Here is a 12,990-nt window from a genome sequence, read left to right on the forward strand (position 1 = left end):
CGACTAAACAACAACAAACAACAAAATTTATAAAGAACTGTTGGAAGAGGAGGCAAATCAATTGAAGTTAAAAATATATATGAAGAAATCAGGCATTATGTTACAGACTGGCTGCAATATTATCAATTAAATGAAACATTTAAATCAAAAAAGAAAAATGGGTTTGCAACAGAAATTTCAGGGCTGGAAAAAGAATCTATACAGAAGCAAATTTTTATCTAAAATGTATAGACTACTGCTTGATTGGGAAGTAAAAGATGAAGAATTGAAAGATGTTATGATTAAATGGGCAAAATATTTGGGGCATACAATACAAATGGATGCCTCGGAAAATGAAGACGTTTTATAGGTGGTATCTGACACCTAGCAAATTAGCAAAGCTGTATAAAACAAACTGAAATAAATGCTGGAGGTGTAAGCAGGCAGAAGGAACAATGTTTCATATGTGGTGGGAATGTAAGAAAATCAGAAACTTTTGGGATGGTATCTATGGGGAAACCCAGCCAGATGGGAGGGGTATAAATAAAATATTATTATTATTATTATTATTATGAAGAAGAAGAAGAACTGGAAAAATGAGGATATTTTTATAAGCCACAACAGACACAAGAAAAGGGAAGGGAGAGGAGAGCCCAACAAAGGAAGAGAGGCAGATAAAATTATTTGAATATACTGAGCTTGCGAAAATGACAGAAATAATTAGGAATCGAACAAACCAAAAGTTCAGCAAGGAATGGGAGTGTTATAGAATCTATTTTTAAAAAAAATGTTCTCAAGTAAAACCTTTATTATGCTTTGACTAATTTTGCAAAATACTAAATAGTTACTATAAATAAATCGGATAACACCAAGAAATGAGAAACATCAAAAGAAGGCAATTAATGAAGGAAAAGTATGACTCATATTGAGGTGGCTGGAAGTCACCTCAAAAGATTAGAATGTTAATGATTGATAATTTAGAATATTAATTATTGGTAAATGGTGGAGGAAAAATGTTTACTTAGTTAATACGTATTTGTATGTTTTTGTTCATTTTGTTTTTGGTTTGAATGTTGGATTATTTTTTCTTTTGGATGAATGTAAGAGGCAAAACTCAAAAAAATTACCAAAAAAGCCTCCTTTTTCGCATTTAGCAAAATGGACTGATAATGGCAACAAGAGAGATGGATTGGAGGAAGTAATAATTCTGGGGCACCAGCTACACAACCGTCCAGTTCAAGTATAATCCTCCTGATCTCTAAACCATGGAATGCCTCAAAACAATGGCTTGAAGTGTATTCACAAACCATGGTTTTGCTCATCCTCAATACAGATGCAACACTAAATTACAAATGCAGAAAATTATGAAATGGTATAGGAAATTTTCACATAAGCAGAAAGAAAGGGCTCCACAGCAAGTGCCCTCTTCACTGCACTAATGCCTAAATAATATGAGTTTGCAATATCTAATATAACACAGAAAGGGAAATTTTACATAATATTACAAAAAAAGGAAACAACAATAACATGTATTTTATACACTTTCTTGTGAATAAGCACCATGGAACATAGTGGGACAAATTTCTGTAAACAAAGATTAAGCTATGTGCTTAATCAAATGACCCACAACAGCCTATTCCATTTTTTCTTGTCTTCAAATTCTGTGTAAGGCACTGGCAATACATTCTAACTACATATTGCATTTCAGATTGCCCATCAACCACTTACTTGCCCCTGGGACAACAAGAAGATATAAGCCTTCTAGAGTTGCAACTACTGCATCACCATATAAGTTCTTCCAAGGAATCTTCAAAGTAAGTTTATCTAAAAAGAATCAAAACATTTTATATTTAGGTGAATGAGCAAAGAGTGAATCATGCAGGTGAAGTCTGTTTGGAAAAAATATTGTTTGCCTTGTTTACAACGTAAGAGTTTTTGCCAAGTGATATTTCTATTAGGCTGATCCCAAGGCTCCAGATGCTTCACAGGTGAAAAAGGCCATCAGATCTGCTGTTCTATCAAAACTGTGTATGCTAATGAATAAAGAACAGATTAGAGGAGTAACTGTTTAGTTTCTGATCCCAAAAGATTCCAGATTTGTTGCATCATAAATCTGTTGGGATGAAAAGCAAATATTTACAATTTTCAGGTTAAAAATACCAAACTGTACATGAACAAGGGGTACCATTCATTTCATTTTCACATGGGAAACACAGTACTTGTAGCTCTACAGAAGAACTATATTACAGGGCATTGAAAGTTAGGCACATGTCTTGGCACATCTTAATCTTGGACTTCTTTTATTATACCCATAACACACCCAAGGTAAATAATGCAGGAAAATCTACACTTCCTCAAAGTAAGCTTACTCTTCCTGTGTTCTCATTCAAATTACACAAAATTAAGAAATGCAGCCAAGCAAGAGGTTGGCATTTTAATTATGCATTTGCTTTTGGTGGTTTTATAAGAAACACTTTGAAGAGGAAACAAAACTGAACCTGAGAGCAAGACAAATATTTCCCAGCTTTATAAATAAGCCCATAAAAGCTACTAGTCTTCTGAGAGCAAATAGACGAGAGGCAAGGAGCTCCAGCTCCTCCAGCAGCTGACCATATTTCTACGCAGAATGTGAAGATTTCCCTCTGCAAGCAGCCTGCTAGGTTTCTATGCTGGGTACGGAGGAGACACCAAGCACCCCATCTCTTCTTTGACAGCCTGCTCACTTGCATGCACACAATTCCTTGTTATCTGCGCTGTTTTCAATTTGGGTGGGGTGGTTTGCTCCTCTATTACTTCCTACATCTGCCACCTAAGCGAGAAGCTGTGAGAGCCAGCAGCAGCAGCTAAGGGCAGAAGCCCTGATCTGTGATGGGGCTTAACAACTGCTGCTTCAAGAAGTCAGTCCACAGCAGGACATTTAGATGCAAAGTGGCAGTTAGAAGATTGGAAACTGGGGGAGGGGGCGTTTATATATACCAATTTGAAAAAATAAATATTATATTTTATTGCACATTTTATAATAGGTGGCATAGAAATACAAGGCTGTTCTAGGCTTTCCACTGCTGGATTCATGCATTTTAAGTATGAAGTCATATATTCTACTTCAATTATTTACTAAGTGATAAAAAGTCATGAGCAGTTATGGTTCATCATATGATTTACAGAAAGCATCTGACAGAAGCTTGTTTGTTTTCCTTGCATCACCAAACTGCAAGTTACTCTTAAAACTTAAATGAGTATTAATAACAGCAGTCCATAGGACAGAGTCAGCTAGAATAAAAGCCCATAAAACTCCAACAAACATTAGGAAAATAAAAGGAAAACATAACCAGGAAGCAGAGGGAATGAAACTGAAGTGTCTCCCATCCTGCAAAGTAGAAAATATCTGAATTACAACTGTTTCCCCACAAATGGTATTCTAATTTAAAATGCAGAAAACATTATCCTAAGCCTTATAAATTGGCCAAGTAATTGTTGTGTACTTTGCCCAATCTCCTTGAAAAATGCAGCTGAAGGTTCTTAGCTATTGTACACTAATACATAAACTACCAAGATGCTACTAACTTCCAGCTTTTCAATCTCCAAATCAAAATGCAAATGAGAACCATCTACTTACCTATTTGTCCAGCCTTTACCCTAAAAGGTACATCCAGCTCACTCTAAGAAATGGAGGGTGGGGAGGTGGTAGAGAAGAGGAAAATAACATACTCATTACATATCAGAAGGCTCTTACCACTGGCTTTGCTTTATAGTTTTAAAACCTGTTTAAAGTTGTTGAGTTTAAGAATTAGAGCAAAGTAACAAAAAGATTCATCAAGCACCCAAAACGCATGGCAAATGCTATCTTCCCCCACTAGTATGTTTACTAAAGTTTGGGCCAAGGCTGCAAATCATCACTGGGGGGAAAGACAGTATACTACATGCAACTAATGACATGCTAACATGGAAGCACAGGAACAACAGTGAAACTCTAGCGGATGGAGCAGAGAGACCTCCAGCTAAGCTACCTCTTCTTCCCAAGTAAAACTGAAATAAGCATTCAATTAAGTATTGGACCTAGGAGTATTTAGGTACTCTGGTTCACAATTTGTTTACTGACGTACTTAAGCAACAATAGTTCCACTGACTTTAATAAACAAATCAGAGCAGGACCCAAATTATATATGATACAGGGGTCTGTGACTGGCTATCCCAGCATCTTCTTTAAAGCTTAAAAGAAGACATGAGATGGCAAGGTAGGGATGGTGAGAAGCGGCTCCGGACAGTGTCATAGACTGAGATATGAAAGCTAGGAGCTAAATGGCACCTTAAAGCTAGGTTATGGGCACCACAATGGAGTGTCTAGGCATGCCTTTTTAATGACAAGAATACAAAGCTGAAAATGAATGAACTGCAGTTAAAATCTTATGCTCATTTTTCACATGGTCTAGTCCTCATCTTAAGACTGCAAAAAACAAAGCCCTGCCCGCCCCTTAATATGCTTATGAGAGTCCCTTTTCCAGTCTTCAGACAGTGGCTGGAAGTGGGGAGGCAGAAAAAGGTCCTCATTTTCTTTCCGCAGTGGCAGTTTTAATCTGAAATCTTAGGCTCAGTATGGCACCCAGAGCTCAGAAACTGCTTGCATTAATGAAATTCCCTGCTGCAAAATGCACCTAGAACAAAGGGAGTTTCAAACACTGGCTCAGGACAACATTGTGGAGGGAGGGAGAGTTCAATCAGACTATTCCTGATTGTTCCTCACCACTACCTCTTATTCACCTGTTGGAAAAAAGACAAAATTACGCAAGTGTATAAAAATGAAGATAAAAAAATGAGACTTTGCTTTTCAATATGTGATCTTTTGCATAGGAATCAACATTACCCCTTCTCTTGAGAGACTGCACTGGTCTGATCACTCATATTTTCTCAACATGAAATATACAGCATTATTCCAATGTCTCAATTAAAACTAAGGAATTTTTAAAAATCTAATTCTCTTAAGTCGCTAAAAAAAATGCATCAGCTGCAGCTACTGTTCAAGCTTGACCTGCACAGTGTAAAAAAGCAAACCCAAGCAATTTCCTAGATGACAGGTGGCTTACCAGAGCGTTCTCCTTTATCCTCAAGTTGTCAAGTGCCACATTACCTATATAGTAAAAGAAATCAGATATCAAGATCTCTTTATTTTCTATGAATTATGTATACAAACACATACTAATAGAGATTTCAATTCTTCCAGTAACCAACGCTTATGGAAACAAAAGGGAACCATTCACATAAAAGAGGCAGCTATCCACAGGCTTGGGGCAACCTCAGGATTTGCGAAAGTACAAAAGAAGAAAATTAAACCATCAGGGAGACCCCCAAAAACAGCCCATTGAGGATCACGCATGCTCAGTGGGCTCAGAATGCTAACTAACCAGGGACTTTAAAAAATGGAAAAGGGGGGAAGAATGGAATATTATTAGTGAGGGTAGTGCACAGCAACACAGCACGCTAGAACAGTTTGTTTTAGGTATCGCTTGTTCTATTCTAGAACTGCACAAAGAGAAACTTATTCTAATGGTTTTGAAATCTTTTCTAGTTTCAAAATGTATGCACAATTGTACTGCACAGCAACAACATGTAAAGATTTATGAAGATATCATAAGGAAGAAGATGCTAAACATTTCACTGATCCATAAGAAAAGCCATGCTAGCTTTAACTAGTCATTCTTGTAGTTCAATAGCAGCTTAATTTGAATCTCTTAAATGCACCCAGTTTTGTAGAGAACAAATTAACTACATAATGGATAGAACATGTTTTCATACTATAAAGAGCTTGTTGAATCTGGTCAAGAAAGAAAGTCTTTCTACTGAAGTCTTTCACTTTCGTTTACTGTGATATTCATCACAGTGCCAATCTCAAGAAACACACTATGGAGTTCAAGATTCTTACAGTTCATGTTTTGATTACTTTTAAAGTAGTGTACTTTCATTTACCAAGGATAATCAAATAGCTACACATACTGTAGAGAGCAGGTGGAGCTAGTCAACCTAGGAAGGTAGCCCATCTAGGAGAAGGAAAACTCTGATCCTAAAGAAAAGGCTAAGGAGTTAAACCTCAACAAATCCAGAATGGAGCCCAGAAGGTTGGCTAGCCCCTTGTACACTTCCTTCCAGCAACTTCTGCAGCCAAACTAGTGTCAAACATATTGCTTGGGTTTCCTTTGGACCACATCAGCATGGCTGAGAGGGAGGGTCCTGTCCTCTGGGCAACCACACACACTGCCCCACACTGTGGGGGGACCCCACAGTACTGCTAACACAGCAGTTTGACTTCACCCCCAGAGGCACACTCCATTTTCTCTCAAGACAGAAGGATGCCAACAGCATGTCTAAAATTATTTTTATTAATTTACTTATTACCCACCTTTCACCCTAAGGTCCCAGTGTAGGTTACAGCATTACAAACAATTATTAAAAATTATTTAAATATGGACATTTGCTTTCTTTTGTAATTGTTTAAAGCAGAGGTTTTCAACCTTTTATGGTTCCGCGGCTCCCTTGATCAACTACTTTCATTTTGTGCTACCCCTGTGGGGCTCAGAAGCCCAGTTATGTCACCCTTTGCCTGTAGACCTGGCAGCCCCTCACCCCTCTCTTGTGGAGGGTTGCCTCAGCCTCCTCTCTTCTTCCCTCTCCTTGGGAGTTCTCTGGACAGCCACAGTTGCCACCCTTATCTCTGAGCTGCGTCCCCTTCCCCAAAGAGAAGTGCCTCCTCACACTGCCCTAAAGGGGCCCTGGAAGCACCCCTGGCCAGCCCCAGAGGCATTGTTCACCTGGGGAGCTTGTAGCCAGAGCTGCTGCAACAAACAGCTGTGCAAGCCTTTGGGAGGCAGAGAAGAGAGGGCATCAGAGGAAGGGAGGTAAGGAAAGAGGGAAAGAGGCCAGTGTTGCCACTGGCACCCCGGACCAGCATTCTAGGCTCCCCAGGGTGCCACGGCACACTGGTTGAAAACCACTGGCTGAAAGTAATACAAAGCCAAAACAGAGGGCACATTTTTAAACATTCCTTCTCCATGAAAATGCACTGCACTTTTTTTTTTACAAAGGGCTGCAACAGAGGCAATTGTTCACCTTGCGGCTCTTTCCTGGGCACCCAGGAGGAAGAAAAATGTTTCTTGTGCTCATTCTAAATGTGCATTGCATTGCCATTTTGCAACCAAATCTATAACACTTCACCAATATGATTGGGCAGAAGTGTTGCACAGAATTCACCAAACTGGCCCCCTGTGCAAAGACTTCTGCTTATAAACTAGGACTTTCCCCTTCTCCTCTCTCCATGTGCCCCCCCCACGCCAAAATTGCATCACAGGGGGTGGGGTGGGGAAACAAAGTATGATTCAGTTTGGCAAGCTGGAAGGAATCCTACCCGCTGTCCTAGGATTAAATTTATTTTCAAATAAACCAACACTTCTGAAAAACCACTATTTTGTAATAAAAGCAACTCAGTGTTTAAGAACTGCTTCCTAAAAGGAAAAAAACTTTTTAATCTAAATTGATCAATTGACTAAGCACGGCAACCCTACAAAAAGCCTTGAGCCAACCCTGATAACAGTCTAGCCAAGAAAACAAAAAGCAAAAAAAAACCTTTGGTGTGCAACAAACACCCCACTCAAGGCCATAACTCACATAATCTACGAACTGTTTCTTCTTCCAAAAGAACACACATAGTTCCTCTTAGTCATCACATGATGGGTGATTTTCAAGGCAATATCTGATGCTTTCTTACCCTTCCAATCTCTCGCTTTCTCCACACCCCACCCCACCCCAGTTCTCTTGCTTCAAGCCAGCCCAGCAAAGTAAACAACATGATCCCAGCTAAAGCCACTGCAGAAGGAAGGATATTTTTTACAAGGAAGCTTCAAAATCCTTCAGCTTAATTTGATGCTAAGGAAGTAGAAATAAAAGCAATAAAGTTACTGGTTTCATTTTAGGCTTTCTGGAACACCAGGATCTCTACTAGGGAGTAGGGGTTCCAGGTAAGCCCTGCCCCACATAATTAATCACATGATGCTGTACCCACCCACCGCATTTTAATGGCAATACCTATTAATGGGGGGGGCTGGCCCCCTCAGATATTTTATTGGGTGGGACAAAGGGACCTCGACTCCTAAGAGCTTAAACATGTACGCTGTCCCTATGTCATGGATGGGGAACCTCAGGCCTGACTGTGAATGTGGCCCTCCAGTCCTCTCTAATCCAGCCTATAGAACTCTCCCCAGACCACCAACCCCACCAGTCCCACTCCACAGTCTTCTTCAGGTGCTTCTGCCTTGTACTTCAATAATGCCCCTTGGGCTGAAAAGGGATCATGAAAAGGGATTCACACTGGCTTGGATGTGTCCAACACAGATATTCTCAAGATGAGGAACCACAATAGTAAAATATTGTGGCAACATTACTCCAATTTTAACTGGGAGAAATGGATGGAGGCCCCCAAATTCAACCTGCAACCTAGCTAAGACATCAGCCTCAGTTTTCTTCCCATACAATGAAAACAAAGAATTCCCTTGTAAAGGAATTATGAGCTGTTGAATAAAAATAAATTTATTTAAAAACATGGGGTTTTTTGGTAACATAATTTAAAAGTATCATAAATTTAAAGTGCACAATTTTAAACTCAAAACTGAATCAATGACCCTCTAATCCAACATTCTGAGTTAGCCTGTTCTACTATATATAAAGCCAAACAAAAAATGCCTTCCTGGTGCCTGAAAGCATTATAAATAAACCGTAACAGATCATGTGCTATATTTATTATGATGACTTGACATGGTGGGGTGCAACTTAGCATATCAAAACCTGAGATGTCACCAATTTGATCATTAAAGAAGGAAACCAAGTTATACTTTAAGGAGACGTGGCTCTTTGCGAAATAGGTGTGATCATATTTGGCATAACATTGCAAACAGTTTCCAGTGCTTGAGGCATTATAACCTTTGACTGCCTACTTAACAAAACAGGAATATTTCACAATCTGGTATATTTCCTAGATATAACAACACAACTTAATGCAAAGATGGGGAAGATCTGGATCTCCTTATGTTGTTAAGACTACAACTCCCATCATCTCTAAGCACTGGAAATGCTGGCTGAGACCAAGAGAAGCTGGAGTCAAATAACATTTGGAGTCACTGTTCCCCATCCCTGGGCTTAAGGGGCTACCTGGACTCAGCATGAACTCTCAAAATCATGCAACTTGAAGACTTGCTGGTATTGACCTATAAGGCCTTACATGGCTCAAAACGCTGATATATCAAGAACCGACCCAGACTTTCCAATTGTCACCTGAGGCTCTTCTATATGTGCCCCTACCTCAGGAGGCTGAGAGGGTGGCAACACAAGAATGGGCCTTTTCAGTGGTGGCTCCCCATTTGTCAAATGCTCTGCCAGAAACAGGAGTAAGAGCACAAAATTGGTTTGGGGAGCGCAACCCTTGAATCAGAAAGGTGGTGCATGCATAAGCCCAACTGGAGAGGGACCTAGTCTACAGACCAGAAGCCACCCGTCTAAAGATGAGAAGGGACATAAAATTGGCATGAGAGACAAAGTGGAAGAAGCTAAACTGATGGGAGGGAATAAGGGGGTGCAAGAGGAGGCTGGTCTGACAGCGATAAGACACCCCCCGCCCCACTGCACCTCGCTTGAAGAGGAGGGGGAAGGACCTGTCAGAGGAGCACATGGGGCTGGCAGGAGGAGGAAGGGGCGCAGCACCCATATCTGAGGGCGTAGGAGAAGGGGGGACTCAAGGGGGGCGGAGCAGGCCAGGAGGGGTGAGAGACCCGCCCCGAATTCTCCTCCCCGCTCTCTCTGCCCGCCCCCCCCCTCGGGTGCAGAGACAGGTGCGTCCCCTCCCCCCCTCCACGCAGGTAAGGAGGAGCCTCGCTTCCCCTCGCCCCCCCCCCGGCCGCCCCTTTAATGGGCTCCCTCCTTACCCCCCCAGATGCCCAGCTTGAGCTGCGACTTGTCCAGGTTCTCCACGTAGCCGCCCAGGAAGCGGTTCAGCAGGTCGGCCACCACCGACTCCAGCACCATGGCGGCGGCGGGGGGGCAGCGAATACCTCCTCCCTCCTTCCCTCCTCCGGCCTTCCCTCAGTCACCAGCTTCGGTCTCGCCTCACGCCGAGCGGAGGGGAGGGGGAAGGAGCAGGCGGCGCCCGCCGCGTGACCCCGGCCGCCGTCGACGCCGCCTCTGATAGGCCGCTGCGCGCGTGACCCGCCACGCCCCTCGGCGGGCGCTTCTTTTTCCTTCTCCCTCTCCTCCTGCTTTTCCTCGCCTGCTCTTGCCCTCCTGCCTCCTCGCCTTCTTGGCTGAGGCAATAATAAAACGGAGGAGGAGGGCGTTTGCCTTTCTCAGGCCGCCTCGTCCTCCTCCTTCGTCTCTTCCTCACTTTTTATTTTAAAGTTGTTGCTTTTTAACTGAAATGGATAAATAAATGTGGCTTGGGAATTCTCTTCCCTCAGAGAGGCTTGTCTGGTACCATTACGTGTCTTTAGGCACCAAGCCAAAAACATTCATTTTTTGTCAGGACTTTGGCATTTGGTTATCTCTGGCCTTTTGAGGAGGGTGGAATCTTTTAATCAATTTTTTATTATTAAAAAACAATCGGCTTTTAGATGTTATTTATTTATTTATTTTAAATCCTGGTTTAAAACAGTATGTAGGTGTGCGTTTGTAGAAAGTGACCAATAAATTTAATAAATAATAATAATAAATTGTGCATGCTCACCCACCCCAGCTCATTATATTAAATATGACACACAGACTCCCAAAAAGGTCATGGGTGCTTTAGCTGAGATTCCTGCATGGCAGGGGGTTGAACTAGATGACCCTTGGGTCCCTTCCAATGCGAAGATTCTTTGATTCTATTATTTTTCTTACGGTTTCATATCTTTCTTCTCAGTCCCCCACAGCTGCAAAGGAGCACCTATGATGTGCCAAGGCAGGTACTTATGCTGTTCAGGATTCTCCAAACCCATCAGTAAGGATTGGATTGAAAGGGATTTTGCCAGCCCCATCCTGCGGTTCCACAGCAGTCTGAAGGATGGCTGGTGGGCAGGGATGGGATTTGGCAACCAAATACAGATGGCACATGCAAGCAGACATAGTCCACAAATTATCAAGTGTGGTCTAGCAGGCTGGGGCAATGGAGAGGGCCTTTTCTGTTGCCATCAGGCATGCCTAGGGAGGATGGTTGCTATTGAAGAAGAAGCCGTTTGCCTCTGAAGGTTGAAATGTGTTTAACCTGATCCTATGAGAACCACAAGCCTGCATAGGATCAGGCTGTATAGGACACATCTACCGTCACATATTCCCTGGAGTTTAGAAGCCTGGAGTTTGATAATGATCTGTCTGGTATCACAGGAAGAGGAACTCACAGTACTATTCATTGCAGCCCATGGAGCGGGTGTTCAGAAATACAGATAAGCTTGAGATAAACCAATCCTTTATGTTAATGTGGAGCAACCTTTACCCTCAGTTCACAGCCCCCATGCCTGGATTATACATACAGTCTTCTTTTTGAACTAGTTACAAATGCAGCAATATGCAGTTACAGCAGCGATACCTGCTAAGTGAGTCACCTGGCAAAGGATGGCGCTTCCTGAACACTAATTTCAGCTATAACACTTTGTCCTGCGGGAGGCAATCAAGTTACATCCAAAGGAGGAAGAGCTGCTGTTTCAACCATGTGGCTCATGGAAGGTCCACGATGGGCTGAAATCACTTTTCTAGCACAGCCACTAAAATAATTGGACTCTTTCTCTGCACCTCATCTACCATGCTACTTATCAAATCCATCTCTCGAAAATGTTTGAGCTAGGATCAAGGGTACATAGAGTTGCTTAAAAGAAAAAATCAGCAAGCAGGATTCAAGCACAAGAGCTCTCCCCACTCTTGTGGTTAACAGCTACTGCTATTCAGGAACATTTTACTGTGTTTGATGTTTTAATTTGATGGAAGCCACCCAGAGTGGCTGGGGCGACCTAGTCAAATGGGCGGCATATAATTATTATTATTTTTTCTGCCTCTGACCATGAAGGCAGAGCACAGCAATCACGGCTTTATTCTTCATGAATCTGCCCAATCCTCTTTTATTTTTTTTTTTTTATAAATTTTTTATTGCGTTTCTTTCCATAATTTTATAGGTTTATAAACAAATAAAGTAGTTACAAGAAACAAATTTTCTCTTTTTTAACAACAAAAACAAAATAAAACTTGGACTTCCCCACCCCTTCCGATTCTGCGTTCTTTGCATTAACAATGTCAGCATTTTGTTACCTTATTTCATACCTTGTTGTAACTTTCGAATGTTATGTATCCAAATACAATATATTATGTCTCAATTTCAATACCTTTAAAATAAACATAACATATTCAATTTAAATTGTCTCCTTTTCTCTTTTGTCACTAATTTTACCATTTACTTAATCATATTCGCAGAAGCTTAACGTTTCCTAATCATGCACTTTCTTAGGATTCATACAGCTTATAATATTTTTTCAGATAATCTTTAAATTTTCCCCAGTCCTCCTCAATTGTTTCTTTATCCAAATCTCGGATTCTGCCGGTCAGTTCCTGCCCAATCCTCTTTTAAAGCCAACCAAACTCATGGCTGTTATGGCCATTTCCACATTTCTCCTGCTGACATCGTCTAAAGCATTCTGCGTGTTTAGTTTTCTTGGTTGCTGACTGGCAGCTGAATTGTGGGTTGAGTCATTTTATCCAGGGCACATGCAATCAACTGATTCATCTGTGATTAACATGAATCATAGAATTATGGTGTTGGGAGGGACAAGGAGGGTCATCTAGTCCAACCCTCTGCGATGCAGGAGTCTTCTGCCCAACCTGGGACTCAAATCCATGGCCCTGAGATTAAGAGCCTCCTGCTCTGCCAACTGAGGTATCAGTTGCAGTGCATTCCTGGCTGCCGCTAGTCTAGGATAAACAAAAACGTTTTTAGTTCTCAGAAAGCTTATCAAAGCTTCC

The 12,990-nt window shown here is 41.5% G+C and overlaps 1 protein-coding gene across 6 annotated transcripts in view; it reads right to left on the reverse strand.

Annotated features, from left to right (window-relative positions):
- Nucleotides 1-10,320, reverse strand: part of VPS13C (vacuolar protein sorting 13 homolog C) — a 103,609-nt gene extending 93,289 nt beyond the window's left edge. For 4 of the 6 annotated variants that reach the window (XM_083412913.1, XM_083412912.1, XM_083412911.1 and 1 more), the window contains exons 1-4: nt 9,939-10,121; nt 5,061-5,104; nt 3,596-3,638; nt 1,708-1,803 (exon numbers count right to left, since the gene is read on the reverse strand). In XM_083412913.1, the coding sequence (XP_083269039.1) occupies nt 1,708-1,803; nt 3,596-3,638; nt 5,061-5,104; nt 9,939-10,038 (283 nt within the window). In that variant the 5' untranslated portion in view covers nt 10,039-10,121. Of the gene's footprint in view, nt 1-1,707; nt 1,804-3,595; nt 3,639-5,060; nt 5,105-9,938 lie in introns of all 6 variants that reach the window. The other 2 variants (XM_083412915.1, XM_083412914.1) reach the window with 2 other exon arrangements.
- Nucleotides 10,321-12,990: the final 2,670 nt, after the last annotated feature.

Source organism: Podarcis tiliguerta, assembly GCF_965153285.1.
Source record: "Podarcis tiliguerta genome assembly, chromosome: 14".
In the NCBI taxonomy this organism is placed as follows: Eukaryota; Metazoa; Chordata; class Lepidosauria; order Squamata; family Lacertidae; genus Podarcis; species Podarcis tiliguerta.